At 43.2% G+C, this 26,429-nt stretch overlaps 1 protein-coding gene across 2 annotated transcripts in view; it reads right to left on the bottom strand.

Annotated features, from left to right (window-relative positions):
• insrb (insulin receptor b) overlaps positions 1-26,429 on the bottom strand; it is a 54,089-nt gene that overhangs the window by 3,848 nt on the left and 23,812 nt on the right. For both annotated transcript variants that reach the window (XM_053854806.1, XM_053854807.1), the window contains exons 3-23: positions 14,614-14,819; positions 14,398-14,528; positions 11,613-11,752; positions 11,321-11,465; positions 11,022-11,236; positions 10,773-10,899; positions 9,765-10,009; positions 9,484-9,651; positions 8,567-8,765; positions 7,124-7,253; positions 6,763-6,913; positions 6,491-6,639; positions 5,044-5,200; positions 4,812-4,908; positions 4,668-4,735; positions 3,614-3,843; positions 3,267-3,377; positions 3,009-3,171; positions 2,808-2,937; positions 2,609-2,743; positions 1-1,692 (exon numbers count right to left, since the gene is read on the bottom strand). The exon at positions 1-1,692 is cut by the window's left edge and continues 3,848 nt beyond it. In XM_053854806.1, coding sequence (XP_053710781.1) covers positions 1,338-1,692; positions 2,609-2,743; positions 2,808-2,937; positions 3,009-3,171; positions 3,267-3,377; positions 3,614-3,843; positions 4,668-4,735; positions 4,812-4,908; positions 5,044-5,200; positions 6,491-6,639; positions 6,763-6,913; positions 7,124-7,253; positions 8,567-8,765; positions 9,484-9,651; positions 9,765-10,009; positions 10,773-10,899; positions 11,022-11,236; positions 11,321-11,465; positions 11,613-11,752; positions 14,398-14,528; positions 14,614-14,819 — 3,452 coding nt within the window. In that variant the 3' untranslated portion in view covers positions 1-1,337. The remainder of the gene's footprint in view (positions 1,693-2,608; positions 2,744-2,807; positions 2,938-3,008; positions 3,172-3,266; positions 3,378-3,613; positions 3,844-4,667; positions 4,736-4,811; positions 4,909-5,043; positions 5,201-6,490; positions 6,640-6,762; positions 6,914-7,123; positions 7,254-8,566; positions 8,766-9,483; positions 9,652-9,764; positions 10,010-10,772; positions 10,900-11,021; positions 11,237-11,320; positions 11,466-11,612; positions 11,753-14,397; positions 14,529-14,613; positions 14,820-26,429) is intronic.

A 26,429-nucleotide genomic window follows, 5' to 3' on the forward strand; every position in this document is an offset into this window, starting at 1 on the left:
ACCTGGAAATTAACCTATGAAGCGTGTGAATCCATGTGTGCACAGACCTATGAATATGTTTGTCCAGAAACTCCTCACTTCAGTCCAACATACTATTGAATTTAGTGTTCATTTCCACAGTATCCGTGCAGCAGCACACCCAGACAACTCTTCTATCATATAGTAGTGTAGACACAGTTCCTCCAACAACATATTGCAGCAGTTGAGTGAACAGAAAGGTCACAGGCAGAGCACTGGGACGTTGTTGGTGGGCCGAGCTGAACAGCACCTTCAGCACATCCACCACGATTGCATTTCAGTATTTCATACGGGGCTCGCACCAATTCATCCAAAACCTTGAGTGTGTTTTCAACTCAGCAAAACATTTTACGATCCAACCGGGATGATCGTAGTTTTGAACCAGGGAGACAGAAAAAAAAAAAAAACAAGCCGGGCGCTTCATGAAAAATATAAAACATATAAACTATGTACAAATACATCAATAGGTCATATATTATATATAAAATATTGGGACACCAATATTCCATATATACTATATATTATATAAATTTATATATTTCTATACCCACTAAAATATATCAAGCAGCAGCTATTGGTCAGTCTGAGGAACTCTCTTTGTAAAATATGTTTAAATATCCTTCAGCCACAGAGTGAGGAGACAAAGAACTGAGAAAGTCAGAGGGAAACAAACAATTAAAAGCAAATAAATTAAAACTATCGAACCAAACAACCGCCGAATCTGTGTGTCGTTTCGGAATTCTGCGGAACCAAAATCAACAGGGAGGATGTTTTGTTCAAAGATCAAGTCATGCCACCGGTCTGCACACTTCAGAACCTACATGGAAAAGCGCTGATACCCCTCCGTTTGTTTGTAGGCCACAAATGAAAAGGCCACTATCTGAGAAAAGAGAACCCGAAGCGAAACAACGTGGAAATGCAAACTGGTAGAAAAGTCTTGAGTGTTAAGCAGCCGTTTGGTTGTCTAAGGTTTGTCATGTTCACAGTTTCTCTCTGCGTTTCCGAAATGAAGACGGAAACACAGCGATAGTGAAAATCAATAGGAAAAAAAAAGTAGAACAAAAACAGACAGTCCGACGTGTTGTGGAGGTAAAGAAGTGTTAGACCATATTTGCATCCCTTGCTGGCCTGTTTGGCAGCCATGAGGAAGAAAATTAAAAGTCCTGAGATCTGTTTGAAGGGTTTTTCCCAAAAGGAAAAATCACTTAGAAAAAGCTGACGGAAACATGAAGGACACCAAAAATATGGACAGGAAGAGAGAGAGAGAGAGAGAGGGATGGTGGGGCAGTTCAAGAAGTTCGCTCAGGGCGGAGGAAATGTTAGGAAGGGCTGGATCTGGGCAACGATAAGATTCTTCCGTTCTTCTTGCCACCGTTCATGTGTGTGTAAGGGACATGCTCCTCATAGTTCCCCCTGAGGGCCACCGAGGGCCCGCCGTCCCTGCTTAAGCTCTCCTCTCTCTGCGAGTACGACGACGGGTCCAAAGGGATGCTTTCCATGTTGTCCAGGTCCAGGTCGTACTCCTCAGTCTCGGGGACTTTGTTCTCCTCACTGTAGAAGAAGGAGACCTCCTGGAAGGACGGGTGCAGGTCCTCTCTGAGCATCTCGATGATCTCATGGAACATCGGCCGCATTTTGGGATTGTACTGCCAGCACATCTGCATGAGGCTGTGCCTGGAAACCAGTCACAGAGCAAGGAAAGTGGGACAAAGGTTAAACACGTTCAGTGTCGCATCAAGCGCCCAAAAGACTCAAAGGAAGTGAAATGAAATCATAAAACAGAGCATGATGCGAGCATCTTAACATGCTTGCACAATAACTCACCAATAATATACAAACGGATTTCAATGCTGATGATGAGACAAAGAACTGATTATTGCGTCACGGTCTATGATTGAATTATTCTTATTCTTATACTATTTTTGAACTACAACCTCAATCCAAGAATGTTCCGAAGGATGTGCCACTGTTCTCATCGCCCTTTCATGGTGGGAGCTGCTGGCGCAATTTTATGAACAATACTGCCACCTCCTGTTAAGGTCATTTAAATTCGACTGTTCATGGTATTGATGTATCAAAGGGGCAAAAAGGGGATTTAGTGACTTTGTTAAAACAACTTTCCTCCGTCACTACTTCTGCAGCCCTTGAAATTCCATCGGACTCTTGAAGTGTTTCTAATTTTTTCAATGCAGACGCAACGTTAATGAACGACGAAAGCTGCAGTAGCGAAAGGAGGGTCCAGTCCTCCTTTCTGACCACTCATAATTATTTTCCTTTTATTTCCAACGTAAAGCAGTTTGCAACGATGGTACTGCCAGTCAAAGGCATGTCTCAGGCGGAGAAAAAGCAACGTACACATTTCTGTTTGATACTTGATCAGTACTGGGTAAAAATACACCAGCAGTAAATCTCACAAATTTATGTTCAGACTGAAGAACATTCCAACATCTCCTGTAGGAGGTTTCATTCAAGACCCTTCCTTCTTGCCTCTGCAGCCCGCTGCTAACTTCTGCTTGATCATTAGCTTTTATATTTCTTTTTTTTTTTTTTTTTTTTAAATCAACAAGTTGAGAAGTTTCATGTCACTCACATTCTCTCGGGGCAGTTCTCAGGTCGGTCCAGGTAGGCCCCGTCCATGACATACTTGAGCACTTGCTCATTGGACAAACCCTGGTAGGGCTGTTCGGCCAGAGTGCTGATTTCCCATAGCACAACGCCAAACGACCTGCGTGAAGACCATGTGACGAGTGGTCGATGAGAAGCATGAGCAGTGCGAGGGGGACACCTACCAGCAGTCTGAGTGGGCCGTGAAGACTCCGTCCTTCAGAGACTCCGGAGCCATCCACCGGACAGGGAGAAGACCCTTCCCTCCTTTGCGGTAGTAGTCGGTCTCGTAGATGTCCCGAGTCATGCCGAAGTCTGCGGCATATCAGGTGAGCTCAGGACAGGGTATCCCGGCAGCAGAGTAAAACCATGAGGATGGAACTCACCTCCGATCTTGACGGTGAAGTCCTCCGCAACCATGCAGTTTCTCGCTGCCAGGTCCCTGTGGACAAACTTCTTGGCATTGAGGTACGCCATGCCGTCTGCTATTTCTGCCGCCATCTGGATCATCTCCTTCAGTGTAGGTGGAGGACGACCGGTCGGGTTGTTCTACAAAAACAGTCAGCTTGTGAGCATCAATGAAAGAACTCCAGCTCTGAGCATTCACACATTTCACAGAGCAAATGTGCGTGAATGGGCCGCACCTCAGAATCAGGTCTGAGACTCCTTAAATAGCTTTTCAGGTCACCATGTGTCATCAGCTCCATCACCACCAGCGTGGGCTGACCTTTGGAAACCACACCCAAAAGACGGACCTAGACAAGAGGGACAACAGACGTTTTAATACCAGACAATGCTGCTTGATCAAGGAAACAGAAGTTTCTGTTATTACAATCCTCTTTCTCCAGGAGAGCTTCACAAGTCACTCACAGAAAGCCAACCATGCTGACCCAATAAAAAGCAAGCTATGATTTAAGACATAAAACACGCTCGCCTCCGACCACACAGTTTTAACAGGTCATTAGGGAAAAAGTGTTTAACATAGTCGTACCACGTGGTGACAGCTGAACGCTTTCATGACTGAGGCTTCATTGAGGAACTCAATCCTCTCTCGCAGGCTGGCCGACTCGTTGACGGTCTTCACCGCCACACGAGTGACTGGGTCTCCTTTGACAATATCCTTGGCGATTCCCTCATAAACCATGCCGAAGGAGCCCTGACCCAACTCTCGCAGCACAGTGATCTTCTCCCTGGGAACCTCCCATTCGTCTGGGACATACACTACAAAGAAAAGGACGTTTTAACATCAACATTGTTTGCATTTTATCGTGTGAAGATGACTCGAAAATGAAGACTGAAATCACAGGTATATATGAGACTCAGGGCACCAAGAATCAATCACATTATAATCAGTTTTCCACGCCCTGATAACTCAATTAAATCTTCTTTATTACACCACCAGTTTAGCAATATGATTGACAATGACACTTTGCTTTTCAAATATGTCATTGGTGTCTATATCAGATTTAGAACTAAATATGAAACAACAGCATCCTGCTTCTCACTACATTTTTAAAAAGGTGTAACTGCTAACAAAACTCATTTCCATCTGGTACATGACATTGTTTTTCACTGCACTCGTATTTTATGGCTATATTTCAAGTAAAATATATCGCATGTTAAGACCTCAAACGGACTGCAGGTGGCAGTGACGCCACAGTGTTCCTCGCATGATCAACGGAAGAGGAGGCAGTGGCAGGAACGAAGGAGGAATTAGGAGGATTTTGTCACCATATGACAAATGATTCATCACGGTGATACAATTGCATGAAGTGTTATATGAAATCAGAAAGCTAACTGATGCTGGTCATGTGACCTTATGTGGTGCCCGGCCTATTGAAAGCCATTGGGGAAAACCATTGAAGGTTCATAAACCCAAACAAGCCTTAAGTAGAGAAAATTAAATCACTTCTAAGCTAGCAAGTTACTATGGTAGTTATTATGTTAACACGCAAACACGAGCAGAGCCCTTATAGCCCATTCTTTACCTCTGCCTATCATGAAGATTAGATTAGATGAGTGACAGACAAGTTTAAAGATCTTACCATCATTGGCGCTGAGGTACTCTGGGTTGGAAGAGGCGATCAGTGGTCCAGTCGGGCCTTCGGTTTGCCTGTAAATAGATCAGTTATTAAGGTAGCAGCTCGTAGCACAGGGAGAGAAACTCCTCAGTCTGTCAAAGAACTCACTTTTTCTTGAGGACCACAAAAACCCCGCCCCCTACAAACAGCAGCAGGATGAAGCAGATGATCGGTCCGATCACGACGCCGATTATACCTGCGTCTTCTACAGATTAAAAGTTGTGTTACTTATCAGCTTGGCTGACACTGAATACATTGATAACAGAAGTTATTTCATGGAAACACACCATACTTCACACAACATGTTTCTGAGTAGACATGAGCTGGACACCAGTCTTACTGTTGGGCATGAAGAAGTAGGTGACTTCGGTGTAAGAACCGTTTCCCGCCAAGGAGACGGCTCGAACCCACACACTGTAGTTTCCCGGGTGAACCAGCGGAAGTTTTGTGCCGTTGAACCTGGGGTAGGCCAGCCGCGACACACAGGTCGAGTGTTCCTGAAACAAACAAACCAAAACCCTTATTAAATTGCGGGAATTGAAGACGAATGTGCTGGTGAACACCACATGATCAAAACATACAGGATGAATAAAGAAAGCAAAAAAAAAAGGACACAAGAGCAAGACACGTGCTTTGACTCAGTCTCAGTACTGAACTAAAACATTATACTTGGCTTATAAATGAATATCACACTTGTCCTTCACCTGGAAAAGTATGAATCCTTTTTGAAAAAAAAGTTTCTTCTTCTTCACGACACCCATGAAAGTCTTCCTCTTCTCTTACCAAGTATCAGGTACATGTTCAGTGTCTCTCCTCTCCACATACACAAGCCATCTTTTCTCCCCAACCTTGGCCCCAAAATTCTTCACAACTGTCGCACTGAATAACTAATTTCTAAACGTGTCCTTTCAGGTCAGTCGCAAAGAAATCCTGAGGGTCTTCAACTCTTCTGACTCTGCTCCCCGTCTTTGCAGCTCCCTTCCAAGTGACAATAACATGAGACTAGATCAAAGCCACTATCATTCCATTAACAAATGTTAGCACCATTAAAGATCTGAGATTATGACACAGAAATGCGAGGAGAGAAAAGAGAAGAGAAAGGCGTGCAGCAGGAGCACACTGGAAGCTGAAGTGTTGCTCTTGTAACTAATCGATGGCAATGTTTACTTGCACAAAGTGTTTGGATTCAGCTCAATCAAGCAGTGAGACAGTGTTCTGAAGACAATGTCTGCACACCAGATCAATGGTACACAATTAGTTTGGAGTCAGTCTGCAGCTCAGGCCACTGATGCGCCCACCTCATCTCCCCACCGCCTCTATCAGAACTTTTAAGGGCTGGATGTAAACCATGCGTATTCACCACCTGAGTTTCTACCGGCTGCTGTCACCACGTCTTAAGTTACTATCCGGGTAATCAGATGACTTTTGCTGATCAAGGTTCACTTCGCTCAACCAAATAAAGTCATAAAACAGTATAAATCCAGAGCATAGCAGGACTACACAGCCTGGTCTGCTGAAGAGACGTTATGTTGCTGCCACTGCAATCTAATCTTCCTCACTGCCATTGTCACTATGGCAACAGAGGAGCTACAAGTTCAGCCAGTGCAGCAGCGCATAGCAATAACAGATGAATATATACATTAGGAGCATGTAAACAACAACATGTATATTCTTAACACACCCACACTGCCAGGGACTGCAGAGGTGATCAACACACACACGCGCGCAGCAAACACGCTTCCTTCCCTCTGCTGCAAGTTTCACTGTCTGCAAAAAGTGTTGCTCACCTCAGAGTCTCCAACCTTCTTGAAGTACACCTCATACAGGATGATCAGACCATTAGGGGAGCGGGGTTCGTTCCATTTGATCAACACGGAGCCGGACTCCCCGTTTACCAACTCGTGAGTCACAGGTCCGGGGATGTCGTCTGCTTTCTCTGTGGGTAGCACACACGCGGTTAATAATTTCACACCGCCTGAGGCCATGAATTGGAATGTGGTCTTTTCTTCATTGATGAGTTTATTCAGGTGTGTTAATACAATTCCAGGTGTGGACTCACCCTCTGGCATGGTCCGAGCACTGACGTACGTAGCCATGCTGCACCGTTTGAGGTCCGTCGGATGGTTGCAAGCGATGATTTCTATCTTGTAGCTGGTGAAGTGCTGAAGGTTGGAGATGACGGTGGATTCCTTGTACACCTTCCGCTCCACCTGCACAAATAGAGACACATTTTGAGTCCTGAATGATGACTTGAGAACAAAGATTAAACACAGCACTGATGCAACGCTTCAATAAAGAGTTGTCACTGTTGCAGCAATTGATAACAAGATGGTTGAGAGGTTGGAGGCATTGGTTTGTTCTGCTCCCTCAAATTTTAAAATGTATTTACAGTGTGATCTACACAGTCATCGGTCTTTTACCTTTGAATCTTTATCCTCCTCCTCGGGCGTCACTGTGGTCGCCCCGAGGTTCAAGTTGGGGATCGTGGAGAACAAAAAGGGGAGGTTTGTGGAATTGGCGACTCCAACTGAGCGTCGTCGTCGAGTTGGTCTGGGGAGAGAAGATTTGTTCATATCAGTTCAACTGCATGGTTCTGCTCAGTCCATTTGGAACTGCCAAAATTTGAATCTTTAGCTTCTTAGGGGCATTTCCCATCACTATCCTCCACCTTCACCTATCTACCTGACCGTCCTCTCAGGCCACACCTATCCTCTTCATGTCCTCATTCACCACATCTCAAATCTCGTACACTGTACAAGGACAATAAAGGCTATTCTATTTAGGCATGAACCACATTGACTTTTATTTATCTCACATCCACATTTTGGAAAACCATGTATCTAATCATAGCAGAGTTGTATTACTCAAAAACAGCAGACAAAGTGATGACTGTATTTTTCACATTTGGCATAGAATAAAAAGGGGATGCCTACATTAAGTTTGCTTAAGTGAGTTGTTTCGAGCCTAAGAAACGTCACTCAACATATTCACTATCACCACAAGTTGTCACTAATGTGCACCATCGGTACCATGAATTTTACTCCACCAACTGTCCAAAACAGAAGCACGAGTGAGGTTTGAGAGTGAAATGATAAGTGTGTTTTGTCCCGACCTTGACTGAACAGCATGGGTCCAGGGTCTGTGTGTGTGATGGAAGTGTTTGTGTGTCCAAATTTCATTGTGCATGGACGCACACCAGAGTGGCACGAACGATAATGGGCGCAGTAATCACTCCCCCGGGTGGTGAGGAGCGGGAGTTGGTGGGTGTGTGTTTGTGTCTGGGGAGAGGGCAGGGGCACCTCCCACCTTGAGCCCTCGCACGGCTGCCCAGGACGAAAACAACCTCACATTTGGAACGCACATGAAACACATCTGACTGCCCAGCAAGGTTAGAGGTCTCCAAAGCTATCAGATATACACACTGCAGGCTACGATAGACAAGATATTAATAAGTCATGTCAAATTATTTATGAGGAGAGACGTAAGAGTTTCATGTTCAACCTGGAATAAGTTGAACAGAACAAAAAGTAACCTTCTACCTATTGATCATCTCGGCTGCTGTATCTACTAGTGATTTACACAGTTTAGGGTGCAAACTTTGTTAATGAAAAGAATTTGAGGAAACTAAACAGAATGGAGAGGACATCATCTCACAGCTGTTGACTGGATATTGCCAACTTTATCAAACGTAAATATTTCATTTCTGCCGCTGCTCATCTATTCTCATCTTCTTTAGGTTTCATTTGAATAACCAGAGTGACACTGATGGTTGGCCACCCATGCGTGGGCAAGAGTGATGAATTTATTACTTCTATTTAACCACAGAGCATGCAGTTTAGTTTGAGCGAGACAAGCAGTCCTACCGGCTCTCGAAGACCACGTTGTGGAGGTAGTTCTCGAAGGTCTTGCTGTACTCGATCTCCAGCTGCTCCTTCTTCAGCTGGAGATCCGTCTTCGGACAGGCGCAACACTTGTCTCCAACGGTGTGCTCATCTGTGTGGTTCATCTTCTGCTCGGGGTCACTTTCCGGGTGGGTCGGGGTCCGAGAAGGCAGTTTCATTCCTTAGAGAACATAGAAAATGGTTAGCTGAACAGAAAATGTGTTTGATGTGTTCAGTGATGCCAAACTGCTGCATCTGGTGAGGCATAAAGCTCCTAAACGTAAGTATCAAAAGTGCGACAATACTGCCACACGCACACACAGATTTGTTGCACCATTTGGTAGGGTCCACTCACTGACATAATTGCTTCTCTCTTCCCTAAACCTACCATCCAAAACAAATGTCTAAACTTAACCAGGACTCTGAACCAAACTTAAACCTGACTATAATGGCCCAGTCATTTTTTCTTCATCTTCAAATTGAGGCTTAACCTCATGGGATCAAAAGGGCAAAAGGGCCCCACAAACGCCGAAATGTGGTGAGACTCACAGGTCTGTTGCCAGGGTATTAACGTCGATTAGGCTGAGTAACATGTATATAGTGAGGGTGAACGATAGACTGAGGTCCAATTATTTTATGTCATACATGGACACAGTTGCATCTGATGCACCCCAGCTTGAGGTTTTTCACTCACAGGCTAACAAGCATCCCCCACCACCCCTCATCCCATGTGTTTAAAGTGAAACTATATTTTCTGAATGGGTGCGCAGAAACCCATTTATAATAAATGATGATAAAAATAAAATTCTGATTCATGCCCAAGACCTAGTTGATGATGATGATCTGCCATCCAGGCGGATCCGTTGAGAATATTTGGATAAGATGAGGAGGAGACAAACCTTGCAGACAATAGTCAAACTTGTACAGGTCGCTGTCCTCTGGCTGCTTGCGACAGATGACCCGGTAATGGGTGATGTTGCCGTTGGGGTTGGCTGAAGTTTTCCACTTGAGGATGATCTGAGAAGAGGAGTTGGAGGACGAGATGGGATCCAGGGGCACTGAGGGTTCTGAGGGGGTGGGACACCACATTACCGGTCAAAGAAAAATCAAATCCAATGTTTCAGCAGCAGGTGTTAATGGTGATTATTCTAGTTGTGCTTCTGCTGTCAAGTGAACTCACTGGAGGCGTTGGTTCGAACATAGATGATCTCACTCTTGGCGCCGTGGACCTGCTGCTCCTCGGATGCCGACAGTTGAGTTTTGACCATGATGGCGTACTGGGTCCAGGGTTTCAACGGGCGAATCAGGTGTCCCGGTTCAGTCTGCTCTTTGTTTTCCCGGCTAGGCGCGTCAACATCAGCAATCACCCAGCTGTTGGAGCCGCACGCGTCCTGCCCATCGAGCTCCGACACGTTTCTGTACGGCCTGTAGCAAAGACAAATCAGAAATCCAGCCTTACAAGAGGAGCCACATTTATAAGACCAGAGCAGACCAGACCTCCTCAGACGTAGAGACATTTACACGACAAGTGTAGGCAAGCGGTCACATCATAGTGCAGTAAGAAATGTGAGACTTATTATCATCCAAATCTGAAGTATAATCAAAACAAAGAGACATTCTGAAGTTTAAAAAAAAAAAAAATGCACTAGGGCTAAGACTTAAATTGTGATACTATATTAGCACACATCCCACAATGTGACGTCATGACTGTAATAGGAGACCAAGCGAAGGAACAAAAAAAAAAGCGGTACTAGTATACACAAAAAAAAAACATTCATTCCGGCAACAAATATTCAAATTTCTAATTTTCTCTTATTTTTTATTTATTTATTTATTTTTTTTAAACCTACCAGCACCAAAAGAGATTTTCTGTATTTATTAGCCTTTATGACTTTGCATTCATCAAATCTGGTGTTACTTTCAATAAGAACAGTATAAAAGACATGACTTAATATAACTCACCCTGAATTCTATTCACAGATATGCGGATTAAATTGTATGCTCAAAAGACGGTAGAAAAATAGCATGTGCAGCGACCTTGCTGTTTCTCAACGCGTTGTGTTGCACATGAGAAGTGATGAAAATATCAACAATGGCAGGGATATCAAGCTTCTGTCTGACTTGTACTGACTGAAGTTCGAACTTCACAGTGGGAGCGTTTGTGTGGATTGACATCACATTTACTTACGCTTCTTTGTAGAGAACCATAAAGCCCAGCAAGTCTCTGAAATCAGACGGCCAAAAAGGCTCCCATTTCAACTTGATCATGGTGGAGGTTGTTTTGATGAGGGTGAATTTAAGAAGCTTGGTCTCACCTAGAGGACCAACGAAAACACAGTTTGGGATTCAGCATGTAACAGCAACAAAATAACTGAAAAGGCAGCTCACTGTACCATACGTGGTTGCCATTATACAGCAGTTTAACTAGTGCACTTACAGGACGCCTGGTCCCCGTTGGTCCGCATGCCGATGTCATTTTTCAGGTTCCGCTCCTTCGTTCCAGTCACCTCCTCCATTTTCTGGATCTCAGATATGCAGAGTTTAGAGTTGTGGTGGAAGAAGGTGCGCCCCCGCACGATGGTCAAGTTGTGTTTGGACCAGTCCCACAGCTCTCGCAGGTTCTGGTTGTCCAGTGCGTAGAAAGCATAGGCGCTGGAGGAAAAAAAATTGTTTTCAGTTTTCAGGATCAAAAGGACATTTCCAATCAGTAGAAATGAGGCAGAGGAGCAAACTTACTCTGTCTCGAGATATTCCCCTCTGATGGTGTGAAGATTGCGGAGGAAAGAGAGGGATACGAGGGCGTAGGCTCGACGCAGCATCAGGTATCCAGTTATCTCTTCAAGTTGACCCAAACTGGCTTCTAACTCTGCTGCTATATTATCTGAGAGAAGAATCAAAGTGTTGAACTGACTATGCATTTTCAAAGGTAAGGTGAATGTATCTTAGTGGCACAATTCAGAAGAACGCCAATATACCATGTAGAGGAAAAACACAGACAAGTAAGGAGCCCAGTGATTTAAGCACTCACTTCCTCCTCGAATTTTGATCTTCAGGTTGCCATGGAGAACCGTGCAGCCCCTCAATGACTGGGCGGACATGACAGAATCGATGGTCTTATTCGCCACACACTGTTTTGGGCAAAGGCCGGCGCAGGGCATACAGGTCAGCCTGCAGAGAGAGGGAGTGTGACTGAGACAGAAGGTCGACGTGACCTAACTCCAGCTGACACTAGGCATCTCCAAACGTTTCATAAGACTATCAGGCCAAGCAACAATACGGCTCCAGTACAACGCTATTATTTATGTTTACTAATTTAATCCATTGATTGAAGAAAACATTTTAGTAAAAAAAAAGTGACCTGGTGGACATTGTTGTGCCCAACTCCCTATGATCCAGCAAAGCATTAGGAAAATCAAAGAGAATGTCTTAAAATATCAGAAAGAGAATCTAAATGCTAAGAACCTCACTTGCAATGACTAGCTATTGGCTCAAATGATAAGCATCTCTCACCAGACAGGAAACAAAAAAATCTTCTTTTCCCTCAACTATGAGTCACATTCATCGCAGACAAGTAAAGTAATATTGTTTCTCAGTGGGATCCTCTCATTGCAAACACATGTCGTCACAGATAGTGAGAACAATATGCAACATGGCCTCCATAGAGCGGCTGTTCATCCCGCTATCGAAGACAGAACAGGCGAGGTCTGGCAGACAGACATCTAATTCTAATCAGCACGGAGGGATTAACATGATTCATTCTCATTGATTCGCTTTTTTCAGCATTCAAGAAGTGAGACAAATCAGAGAATGATTCACTGTTTCCTACGAATGACCCGTGAGGGAGTGGAAAAACGACGAGTAGCAACAGTGAATAGCAAACTGGTTTAAAAAAAAAAAATCTCCCCACAAGGAAAAACATGGATTCAATTTTTTGAAAGTAACGCTCTAGTTGCAGTGTAGAAAGAGAGTGTTTTGGGCAGTTGTACTAGAAACAGAGACACAGAGGCAGACGGGCTGAGACCAGCAGCAGCTTTTAAAGAGACGGTGTTTATTCGTGGGCCTGAACTCCATGACTTTGGCTGCGGGGCCTGCTGGAACCATCCAGTGCAGCGGCAGCGGCTGACTGTCAGGCTCGGTTGCAGGTCGAGGACAGCCCAAAATATCAGTCGGCAATTACATGTTAACCCTTTAGCGCGTTGAGATTTGATATTTACAAATCTAGTGTGTATTAAAGGATGAAAAGATCAGTGAAACTGTCATCAGTTCGCTATCTTCGTCTTTCCTTGGACCTCTCTTGACATGTACTGACTGAAGACGTCCAACCAGACGACACTAACTCTTGGCATCACCATTGCACAAGACATCAAGGAAACAACGTGTACCTCTTTGTAACATTGAAACATCTCTCTGGGGAGCTTTTTTCCCACTGTAGGACTAATAAAATCTATCTAATTGACATGCACAACACAAAATGTATGTATTTCAGTTTCAGGTTCTGAATATACACCTCTGTTTAAAGGTGCAAACAATGTTTTAATTGAATCATTCATCCTGGCTGCAAGACCCAGAATAAATCAGAGCCAACACTGTGGTTAGCAAGCCAATCACGGGACACATCAGTGTACAACTGATTCAGATCTGGCTAAACTTCAGTTAGAAAATAAGTAAATAAAAGTACACCAGTAAAAACGTTTTTAATTGTTCCTCAAGGCCTGGTAGTTGCCGTGGTCAAGTTGTGGTGTCAAAGAGCAAAAATTAGTATTTTTTTCTGCATTTATGGTTAATGCTTTATGTGTGTGGTCCAGTGTGTGATAGTCAATATTTGGGCAAGGATTTACTTTACTTTTAAGCATAAGTTGCAGTTGTCGAATGTCACAAATGTCCTAATCTTATCTTAGTTACTCACACTGCTTTGACTCACTATAACAAATGGATTTCTCATTTGTCCTGAAGATCACTGACAGGCATGATGTCCCCGACCACCAGTGTAGACTAGGGGGAGCTCAGGTCACAAGCAGCCCTGCTGAAGGACTCCAGAAAGCCAGAAGTCCTCCACAAAACCGATTGTTTCACATGAAGTAATCACATTTGAACCACTCAACCAGACTAAGTAAACAAGTCCCAGACAGATTGCAAACTTTATCCGGGTCCCAAATGAACAATCCTTTCAATAGGAAAATAATTGGCCCCGGGCTGCCAAGCGGCCCAGTCACATTATCACGACCCGGTGCACCCTTGTGTGTACACAGCCCAAAATAAGAGCGGTTAGCCCTGATTAGCAAAATGCTATACTTACTGGACAGTTTAGTCTTCATTATGATCAATGACACGGGTCACACCAAAGCAGCCGTTTTCACTCATTAACAACTCAGGGTGTCGAGCATAGCTATGCACCGATAATCGGCTTAGCAACAGCCAATGGAAAAAAAGTGCACAATGTTGCATTAATGTTGGATAATAAGCATACAGAATTACAATATGTAGAGGGGAAAACAAGACAAATGTCTCGCATTTACTGACTGAAAAAGGTTTGTCAGCATTTTTTAAACTGATGGGGAAACACTGTTTTTTTATAAATTAATTCCATCTTAACAGCTATTTTCCCTAATCACATGAGGGCAGCTGAGGTGTTGTGGAAAAGTTTGTGATCCTATTTCTGCTTGATCAGTTTCCAAGCCTGTGTTTATTGAAAACATCAAACTTTGAACTGTTAGTGGATTGTGAGGCGATGACCGGCACCAACACATCAAGGATGTTGACAGTGGTAGCAGTGAGTGTGTCTATGTGTATGAGAGAGTGTGAGGCAAACATACGTTGAGGAGTTCAGAGTGTATCCGGATGGACACTCCGGAATACAGGCCCCTTTGTGGATGACATATTCTTTACAACCCGACTCTCGGCCCTCGATCGTCCTCTTGGTCTCTTTACATTCGTTGTGTAGATCCTGAGAATAGCAGAAAGAAAAATCAGGTGTGAGCCCGACACATGTTTTGTCACTACGCCGGGCAAAAATGTACTTTTGAACCCACCTGACAGAAGGAAAAGCTGACACATCGCCAACCTCTGAACACGTAATATCCAGGGGGGCACTTCTCCAAACAGGTATTTCCGTGCTGGAGGTTTCTGCAGGCCACACAGCTGCTGGCTAGTCCCGGTTCCGAACATCCACCCAAACACTGCTCGTGGCAGCACTGGCCCTCAGGGTTGCACGCACCATGCTTGCAGTCGGTGCACACTGGGGCGAAGAGAAAGAAAAGAATGGTTGTCAATTTGTGGCACTTGATATTTCTTTAAGGTAAAAAGAAATAATAAAAAAAAAAAAATTAAATACTGAAAAAGTACACAGATCTTTGAAGAAACATCACAAATGGAAGTATATGAAAGTCACACCAAGTGTAACACAAAGTATGAAGGTCAAATTCTACTTAAAATAAACGAGTATAAATAAAGGATGAACGACTAATGATAAACTACTGATCATGACAGAAGGAAGTGATGAACTAATAGTCGCAAAAAGTGAATCATTAAAAACCACCATTCACACAAAATAATGAAGAATCAAAGGAAGAAAGTGTTTGAAAATGATCAAACACTCTCATAATGTGAAGAATTCTGCTTCTATAATATTATAAAAATATGAATATTTTTCTTCAGATGACATGGCCATCACAGTCGAGTTAAATCCATATACAGTGGACAAAAACGATACCAACAAATTATGATGAAGTCATGAGTCAGCACAATTATTGCAAAATAATCATCATCCATCGTCACGGAAACAGGCTCAGCTGTTCCCGGTTTAAAGAATACACGTCATTCTCTCATATCACATTCTATTTGTCCCGTCGGGAGATTAGGTCGGAGAGTCTGAGGTCACCGTGACTGAACAAGCAATCGGGTTTACCTCGTGTAATGATCTAATAAAATGAATGTTAGTGGCCGGTCTCTGACCTGCTGGATCCACATAACATCCCAGGCGAGACCGAGCACTGACCTTTAGGCTAAAAGCTCATTACGAGTGGGTGTGCAAGGGAGGCAAAAGTTTAATTGGAAATCACGTGGCTGTGAACACGACCTGTGCTGAACACCGTGAACCTCTTCGACCGATAACTGTTCAATCAATGAGAAAAGGGCATAAAACAACCGACAACAGCGCTCTGCACCCTCGACGAAGCCAATACGATGCTATATATGACTGCCACTAAACTCTGATCGCACCAGTTAGACATAACGTAACTGTCTTCTACGTTACTAATATTTGCTCATAAAGTGTAATCTTCCTCTCACTTTAATGGTAAAACCGAAGGTCATAAAACACGTGCTTCAATGCCATTTTATTACGTTGCGAGAGAGTATATGTGAGTATATTTTTAAAGCCTGTCCACCGAACATATTTCTTCTTTTCTGTTCCTTTCACGTTTGGAAAAATGTGTTTGATAATAATATTTGATGAATGCGTGGATCTGAAGAGCACTTCTATATATAGAAATACAATTGCAAAAGTATCATTACATCATAAAATACATCAAGTAATTGGGTTTCAAATAAAAGTAAATAAAACTACAGATGGTTATGGTAAATTTGATAATAAGGTGAGATAGTCTAAACTGCAACAAACAAAACAGAACTGAACACTGAGTAACACTAGCACTCAGAGAGCGCAAACCACCACCAAGCAGTTTTAGTCCAACATCTCCCAATGACATAGAATCCTTCAAAAACCAAAGTTCCAGGACCCAAATGCCAGTCTGACTCAATTACCAAAAATGGTCCCCATCTCTCAATGTGAAATAATCATTTACAGATATTCCTGGATGCAGAGGGTGATCCGGATCACTCCCAAAATTAAACATAACCTCCGAGGCAATTCAAGCAGATAAAATCCCACAACACTGGCTTCCCTGAAAGCTCCACCTACCCCTCCCCCTTCAATGTCTGCTGCGAGTACACACTGTGACCACGGTATCACACCACACGTTGAAAGATCCGGCTCCAGTGGATGATCCATGCCAGAGTCTGGCTGCAGCACTAGATCCACCCTCAGCTCCAGCCAATGTGTTTGCTGGCTGGGGAGGCAGCCATTCAGTGTGACTACCATGTCAGGGAGAAGAGACGCCCAGGGTTAACCCTGGATTTGCCGGGGCAGACAGGGGGCAGACGCAGCCAAGGAGGCAACACGCCAGGGAAGACCAACGTAGCACGGCTGCTTTAGGTCGCTTACAAATACGTTAGTTCAGCCAAATTAGGAGGCACAATTCAGATCAAATCTAGAGTTAAAAGAAAACTATTTAAAAGAAGGATTTGAAATACATGGAATTCCACAACTGAGTTGTACTAAAAACATCCCAAACTATCAATTTAAAATGGAAAATGTGTGACAATAACAAAGAACAACCTGAAACATTTTTGATAATGCAGAAGTCAGATTCATTTTTTGGACTAAAATCATGTGCCACCAACCACCATCTATGACATTTGTTTTTTTTCAGGTGTCACTGTCCTCTATAATTAAATTTTATCTTAGATTCCTCAGGTCAGTGTATATTGTACTTTAAACCAATAGCTTAATAGACAGGTACTTTTATGTGACAGAAAATTCAAGTATTCATGTCTTTAATTTACATATCAAGACACAGGAGTGAGCTCCATTCAGCTCATTCATTCATTCATCTCTTCCCCGTACTCCACTTTCCTCTCTCCCTCTCTCTTCAGTCACAGCCTGATTCTGCCCTCCATCGCTATCTCTCCATCTGACTGCGTCGCTTTCTAGGCCAGCAGGACCCTCCCACCATCATTCATACAACGCCATGTTTTGTTTTTGTGATGGCTGGATGGAGGGGGGTAGGAGGGAAAAGGCATGGATGGATAAATGATTTCTCTCATGCGCCAACAATAAGAAGAGGAGGCGGAACCATGCTGGAAAGCTTAGCTCTCATTAAGCAAAACGCATGAGAACATCACTGTGTCATTGGGTAATTTGCTCACAACACACACACACACACACAGGGTTCCAGTAAGGTTTTAAATGAAAAGCCTGATCAAAGGTGTGTTGTGTTTACCTTTCATTTGGCCGAGGCAGTAAAGAGGCCTCGCTGCTCCGTCCCCAGGGAAGGAACATGGGAAAAGCTGGCCAACCAATCGCATGCAGACACACACGGCAACGCTTCCTGCTCTTAACACATAAACCTCCCCTTTAATTGGCAGTGATGTCTACAGGCCAAGTGCTGGGAACAATAACAAACACGTTTTAACCCCTAAGCCATTTACACAGGAGAACACACGCAGTCATTCGGCACGCACGCGTAGAGACACGACCCGCCGACACGGCGAGGTGGGATTCTCATTTACTATATTTGGCCACGGTCAGGGCGCTAGGCATCAGAATCGCTGCGGCAAGTGTTTCGAGAGTATCGCCGAGAGGGAGGGAGCCGCGCATGTGACAAAAAGAAAACAATAGTTGTGAGGACAAGGAGGATACCGTCAGCACAAGTGTCAATAAACGATCAGCAACAAACACGGAACAGATCCGAGTGTGAGACAAAGCAAGTATTCCAGAATTTTCTATTGCAATTTATGATTTAATGCCAAAATCTCTGCACCATAGGTGCATATTTAAGGATGAAAAGAAGAAGTAAACAGTCACACCCTTTCTTTTCCTCTTCATCGGCCACTCCCTCCCACAGTTATTGACACGCAGATAAAGAGCAGCCATTATATTGCTTTTCCAACATATGAACCAGAAAGGAGCAACTATGTGTCGATTTGTTTAGGCAGCAGGACACGTGACGACACGCAGCACACGTCTACCGCTGACACGACTCCTCTTCTTTGACTGGAGTCCTGACTTCACTCCAGACGATTAGGAGTCGCCGCCTTTCCACTTGTGAAGCACAAAAAGTTCAAGATCTGTAACAAAGCCTGAACCGCAGCAGGCTCACCAACACTGAACTGCAGCCGCACGCAAATCCAGCAGCATCCCTCCTTACTTTTTCTGGAGGACTGGGCCACATTCCTTTGGCATGACGACTAATTACACATAAAACAGATGGTCACACTTCCAGGATCCTTCCAGAACAGTTGCAAAGGTGCGATGAAGACTTTGTTTGATGTAACTGCTGGAGACAAAATAGTAAATGTGTCCCTCAGACAATGAGAAGCTCGACTCTTCATCCCCGTCTCAGAACAAATTGACTGAGTATGACTCACACCAACACCCATTCAGCTCAGCCAGTGTTTGGAAAAGCCATTCATGATCACAGATGAGTTCCTGTTCATTTAATTTAACATGGAGTTTGCCGTGTTCTCAAAGGTTACTCTCACACTCTTCAAGGTGTATCACTGTTACCTCGCTTTAAAGGCTCTTCCCATTGCTTCCGCCAGTTGGTGATGGGTTTTCATAACACAGTACGACGCCACTGAGATTAAGGAAACTTTTAAAAAGCCAGTGAAGCGAGCGCCCAATGGTTTGTACTTCTCGTCCTACTCTCAACCCTCAAATGTTGAGCTGGTTACGTGTCAACACGGGTCACCATAGTTGAAACTGCCGTGCATTCCATCTGATCTCGGTCCAAGACAAGGAAACTCAGAAGTGCTAGTTAACCGAGTGGAGGGTGGCAGTGCTTTGTCTTCTCATCGATTCCCTCATCTGTGTCTCTGAGCGCTGACCATCCCCGCTTGCCCATCCTGTTACCATGGAGATCCAGTCCAGACCAAAAGTGTCTGTAGTAATTATCTGCACACTCTAAACAGCCATTTTCTCAGATCCCTCTCAAGTCCTCATTTGTCTGCGTTTGTCCCGACGCCACTTTGTCATTCTATGGTGCTAAAGGCTTTCATCATTGCCAACGGTTTACTTCCTCTCTCCTGCCCAGGTGGGGAGTCAGTCCCAAAAGACAAACTCCTTCTTCCAGAGAAGAGATTTTATTAGAGATGCTGAGGTTGGACATCACATCAACACTCGGCCATCTAATGAGCAGCTCCCTTTTTCTGCTCTCCTCCAACACATCTGTCGTTCAAGTTCCTCTTTCACATCACTTTCCCAACCTCTCTTCCGCTTCGTCCCTGTGTTCACCACTGTATTTGTGTTCTCATTCCTCTTTATCAACCATCCTTCTCCTCGGAACCACATCTGTAATTTTGGGCCCCTTTTAGACGATCTATCGCGCACGCTCTGAAGAGCCTGCCGCATGGTTATTTAGGGTGTGGCCACACCGCTTTTGCTAGTTAGAGTGCACATGATCTGTTTCCTTCTGATGATACAAGATCTCAATTAACATCAAGCCCATTTTTATTTATCTTCACTAAGATCCACAGTTTTAGGTTGACAAACCAAATGGGATGAGACAGAATGTTAGAAAAGTACTGAGACTGTGCATACCTCCAAACAGCTCATTCCATATGAGTTTAGTTCTAAACACATGACAAAAGCAAAAATTCACGGCAGGATTAAATTGTGCGGTGTCGTAACCACTTCTCCACCATGCAGATTAGCCCAGTGGCATTCCAGGAGTTTCACAGTGCTAGCTGTACATTCACACCAAATGTGATTTAGGAGAAGTTTGTTGAGTCACAGTAGAGGAGAGACTTCATGCAAACTGTGGTGTGGACAGTATGGGAGCGGGACATGCGACAAAGTCGCAGCTTCAGCTCATTTTAGGCAACAATCTGAAGTCTGATGTCTGAACTCCTGCGACAAGTCGCAGCACATTAACAAATCAGAATATAAATGTTCAGATGATTAAATATTTTTTACATGAAAAAAAAAATATATAAGTACATATAAAAATAAAATAAAAAGGTACATGTCTGCTTAGCTAGAGTGAATAGTCTCTATATAATAGAAGCCTCTGTATAGTGTGGTTCAACACTTTGACATCTTTGACTTTTACATAATTTCCCTTGGGATTAATAAAGTTTTCTGATTCTGATTCTGAATCACACTTTGCACTGAGGAGTCGCCACAATGACGGTCAGAGCCGGCTGTGCTTGAAACCTGAACAAAGAAATGATAAAATGAAGAGGAAACGTTCTGGAATCTGTGCTGAAGTTGAGGCTTGTGTCGCTAGATTCCTACAACGGTGATTCCGTGAATAGTGGAGTGGGTTGCCAGAATTATGGAAAGCGGTCTCGCTGAACTCGTTTCACCTCCACATTTTTGTATTTAAAAAACACATTGTATTACACCCAACATTTGGTGCATTGCTCGTGTAAAAATATACGATTGTACCCAGCAGATCTACAACATTTTGTCGAACAAACATAAAGAAATGTTGGCATTCGACAGGTTAAGCAATTTTTTTTACTGTTTCTCGCAGAGCTAGTGAGGTGAACCAACAAATTGACAACACATCTCTTAAATCACAGTATCTGCTACTTGGCGCACTCTTTCATCTAAAGGAATTGATGGACATATTTCGCCTTTACTGGTTTCCTGGTTCTGCTGAAAGGAACAGATAGGTTGGTGCTCTCCAGAGAAAAAGATCCTGGAGCTTTTGCTGACACAACAGTTCAGTGACAGAAGGACGGTAGGGAGATGGAGAGAAGGAGTCTGTTAACATCAATCTCATGATGACGCCTGCATCACTGTCATCATGATTTTCCAACACTTCACCTACAAATAATATTCTTGCCGGAGCACACTTCACAACTGATGGTACCCTGAAACTACACATTTAGCTCGTAAGACAATTCCACTAAGGAACGGGCCTGGATGGTCATTTACTACTAGAAGAGAAGGGAGTACTGAGACAGTGTGTTTTCCATTTATTGGCTCAGGTGCATGTCAAGGCGGAGGCTTATGAAACAATTCTTCATCTATTACTCTTTGTCACACTTGATGACATGCACATATGTGGTGGTTACACCGAGCAGCACTTCTTAGGTATATTGTAGCCGGTCTTGACCACAGCTTTTAAAACCTTCCTTTGTACCTCGACGACCAATTATCTTCTCATATGAGTTAAGGAAAGTGGGGGGATAAAGTAGGGTTGAGTTTCTCTGCACAACTTGGAGAATTCTTCTCTCAAAGAGTTGATTGTCACAGATATGGACTTTTCTTCCTGCTTTCACTCATGTCGATCTCTGGCTCTCTCCCTTCTTCCTGTGCTCCTTCTATTTCAGGGGCCTTGGGTTCAGTCAGCCCAAGTATTTGGCATCACTATAACTCGAGTACATTCTAGTCCATAAAGAGCTGCACTTTACTCTATATAACACAGTGAACCATGAGACCTGAGCTGTGTAAAAAAAAAAAAATCCATACATAATTTATAATACCATGACACCTGTCCAGCCCACTTGTCGGGCCGTTGCCCCTCTATGTCCATCAATAATAAACCCTGTTGCAGTTCCTCTCATTCCTCTCAGGCAGGTACTGACCACCACAATTTTCTGTCACATTATAAGAAATGCTTCTCGACAGCCATGTCAATACTGTATCGTTCCTATTGCGTTTGAACCAATAATAATTTTAAACATCTTTCTCTCAATAAAACCAGTGACATTTACGCTCCCAAATACAGTATCTAGACATTCCATGCGATCAGAATCCAATAATGCTTCTGAATGATCTGATCTATTTGCCTGTTACGCAGCTGAACGGAGCAGCTTACTGTGCAGGGGTCGGGGTGGGATGGCTGCAGTGCAGATGCTGGCTGCCCCATTTCATATTCACAGCATAGCACGAGTAGAATTACAGTATACAAACAGCAGACATATGTATTTACAGGCATCTTGGGCTGCAGCAGGATGCCTCAGCCACTAATTCAGCTGATAAAATATTGACCTGTCAATGATTCCAGACGCACGAAAACATACATATATTTGAACACATGACCCCAGATGTTCACCGTTCAAAATTTAAAAATGGCAAAAGAAGATACAAAGACACACGAAATAAATATATTTTTGCATGTTTTCCTTGACTTGTTTTTAACTCTTCTCAATTAATTTTGCCAAACCTATTTTCAATATTATTATCGCTGACAGCCACACCGCCAAGTATTTGATGGTTTGCAATATACCCATATCAGTGCACTGCGTTGTGCTGGAACCCTGAAGCACAGAGCCTAGCCGATGACTATAGTAGCAAAGGACCCCAGTGGAATTAATGTCCAGAAGACCAGGACACGGAAAAAATGAAAGCAATGAATCCCTTTTCATGTTTCCCAATGAAATCATTGGGTGTCATTTTTTATTGATGTAAATTATTTTGTTGAGCTCTTGGAATTTGTCATTGAAGCCAAATTGTATAGACATTTTATGCAAATGTATCAATTGTCGTACCAAACTGACAACATAAAAAATATGTTGTCATAAAAATCATGAAAATTGATGATTCTCATTAAACATGGGTCTCATTATTATTATTATTATAGATATATATACCTTATCGCACAAGGCTAAGGCAACATGTCTCACTCTACAGACAGCTGCATTGCAGTCCTGGTGCAACCACTCAAAACGCAGAGGCAGCCAGGGCCGTCCGATATACATCAGGCTCCAGCATCACTTCAGGGGTCTTGAATGTAAAGCAAACCCCTGGCAGTGGGATTTACACAGTGGGGTGACCGGTAGAGGGGAATGGTCCTCAGCACAAAGGAGAACCTGTTTGTATCATGAGTTTGCTTGTGTGCCCACACGTAATACATGAACACTGAGCTTTAGAACAAAAGAAAGGGAGAACAACACATGAACTAGGAAGGGAAAATGGATGTTGGGGAACTGAAGAGGCCCTGCTTATCCTTGGGGGTGCAGGTGTTGTCACCAGAGGCCCTCTAGTAGGCCAGGAGAAATAGCAGACGCTGCAGTTAGATGTGTGCATGTAGTATATTTGCTTTTTATGCCTGGATTTCCATAAATCAATTTATATATATATATATATATATATATATATATATTCCAACTGAATTAAAAAAACATTTTACAAAGGTTGAAAAATAGCTTCATATGGATGTAAAACAAGCCAGATTTTTTTTCAGTGCGATGGATCTAAATATTGGGACACATGCTCGTAAATCAGTTGTGTCGGTGCGTGCCGATTCGGAGCAGCTGCACATTTACAAACAATGACATAGAACTTATCAAGCGGACCACAATAACGCAGAACTAAACTCTCATGACAGAGAGGAATAAACACTGCTAAACAATGTTTGATTTAGCTGGTGTGTAATGACAGTTGAAAACTGGGTAGACGACTTCCAAGATATGCCCAAGGTTTTCAGTACATGTGACGCTCCCACAGTGTCACCGAGTACATGTCACCTGCACCTGAATGAGAGCTAACGCTGTGCAAACATTGTCTTGTACCAATTCTGGATGATGATAGACAGCCACCTCAATGCAAACTAGCTAAACCTTTCTCTACTTCAAAGTAAACATCTGTAAAAATCACACTTCTCAATTTTGAATCATTTTATGGTGGCTGGATTCAACGGCCAACCACATTATTTCTTTGATCTGAATCATAACAATAACGCTTTATCAATAAGAACTTCACCCCTGAGCTATTCTACAGGACGAAGCTGAACCAGAATGACAAGTACAGCTCCCATCATACGGAGCAGGAGACTCTGCAACGTCAGACACATCATGGTCCCTTTAAGTAACTCAATGAAATGAATACTATATAATAATAAGTGACTGCAATACCATAGCATTTAAGATGCATTCAACAAATACATTCCCACCTTCCGTGGAATGGAATAATAAAAAAAAAGATTAATATGATGCTGACAGAACCTTAAATATGTTTGCTAGTCATTTTCTTTTGTTACAAAAGGATAAGACTAAAGACAACCTAGGCACGGCATCAGAGATGAATCAGAGAAACAAATTAACAAGTGAAAGCCTTCACAAACAAAGTAACATGACACCAGGTGCTGCGCTGCGTTTCCTTGAGATGGAAGGTAAATGATTACATTTCATCTATTGTGGTTTTAGTGCGATTCGGTGCCAACTTCCTGTCAGACGCTAAATATGGCACTTGGCGACACAACAGTTCTGAGTAACAGATCCAATTGTCTTCCACAAAACATTAGACGGACAGCTGTGTGCGCCTGTGTGCCTTTGTAATGAAATTAGAAAAAGTTGAATGAGAGTTTAATTACATCAGTGTTGCAGGGAGAGCCGGGTCGGTCGCTTCAAAGAGCAGTTAACAGAAGATCCTAACAGAGTTTTGGCGATGGATGACATCAACAGCCATCGCTGACTACTAAAGGATGGCTTCACCGAAAGACATGCTGTGGCTGGAGGCGGCATTTGCTACAATATCCGCCTTTGGCATCCATATTTTAGTCCACGTTATCACCAGAGTCAATCCAAAAAATGTGTCTTGTTGATGCAAACGATATTTACAGCTGAATCTGTGCCGTTCCCCAGCAATGTGTGTGGATCCCCTCTATCTCGACTGGTTTCCATTACAGCAGCAAGAAAAGCTTTAAACAATAGAAAACACTGCTGTAATGAAAACATTTGCTTTGACAACTATAGTTTACACAAGCACTTCCTGAAGAGTCCTCGGATGCAGCGTTGTTTAATAACAATTGGAGATAGTTCACATGAGATAAATTATAAGATGCTGTTGATGAGCGCCGTTTGGGATCGCCATTTTTCTTGGCAGGTTAAAACCTTGTCTACACGAAAACGTTGTCCCAGCTGTTCTCAGAAAATGTAAACCCAGAATCACAGAAAACTATTAAGTACATGTGCTTTCTGAAACTGAGAAAGGCTTTAGTGCAGAGTGCACAAAAGCTTGTATATAATATGAGCCCAAGTTTATATTATGAATAAGTTCAACAGCTGATGCAGAACCAGCGCTGCGCTGCAGTCCGCCATTGTGATGATTTTTGGGGTATGACATGACTGTTTTTTTTTTTAAATAACTAGTTTATTTTCGAAGTTGGAAATACATAAAGGCTGTTTTTCAAATCTATGCCCACTGGGGATAGATCCCCATTTTGAAAAAGTTGCGTGTGGATGAAAGGCCTGGCTGGGCCACGACTGACACCTTTGTGTGAATGGGCTCAAAGTCAGGTCGCCTCCTGCTTTGTACTGTGGCTATTGTCATGTTGGCACCAAGCACTATCAATAATGAGTCGATTAAAAATGGTTTAGTCACAAAATGAGCTGTTAAAATCTTTTAAACAATTGCGAATATGACACAACATGACAATGGATGCTGCTCGTTCTTACACCGTCCCAGTCACCATCCTTCCAGCAAGGGTCTTTCAAGTACTTCCAACCTTTGGAAGGATACGAACTATACAAGAGTAGGCGGTTAGCTGCTGATCTATGCAAAAGAAAGGTTGTGCAACGCTACGGTCAGAGGTGCATCAGCAGCAAGACCAGTCCTGCATTGCCACGACAAGCCATAAAACTCTCTTCGTAACTGGCTAAACAAAGTCATGCCATTTTTTTAACTGATGGTTTGTAACGTTTGTTCACAAAACTTTATAAAGTTAGATATAAACCTCCAGCAGTGTGAAGACCAACTCCAGTCTCCAACAGGAACAAAAATCATCTGGGCAATCATATCATCCTTATAAGAAGTGTTTTGTTTTTTCAGAGAGCACACACTAGCTAAAAACAAATCAAAAGGCTCATGAGGTCAAGATTCCTCGCCATCTGTGTCATGGTACAAATCTTCATGACATACGGCAGAGTTCACGCACCCAAAACGTGTACATCGCTCCGGCCAAAATACCAACAAACTACTGTTGGAGGAGAGTGTGTGTGTCGAAAATCCAGCAGAGTCAAATACGTCCGGCTTGCAGGCTGTGAGTGGCGCACTGGAGCAGAACCTTCTTTAGTTACGATAATGCCATCACAAGGCCTGAAGAGGCTTCAGCCA

The sequence above is a fragment of the Synchiropus splendidus genome, chromosome 1 (assembly GCF_027744825.2).
Source record: "Synchiropus splendidus isolate RoL2022-P1 chromosome 1, RoL_Sspl_1.0, whole genome shotgun sequence".
Taxonomy (NCBI): domain Eukaryota; kingdom Metazoa; phylum Chordata; class Actinopteri; order Syngnathiformes; family Callionymidae; genus Synchiropus; species Synchiropus splendidus.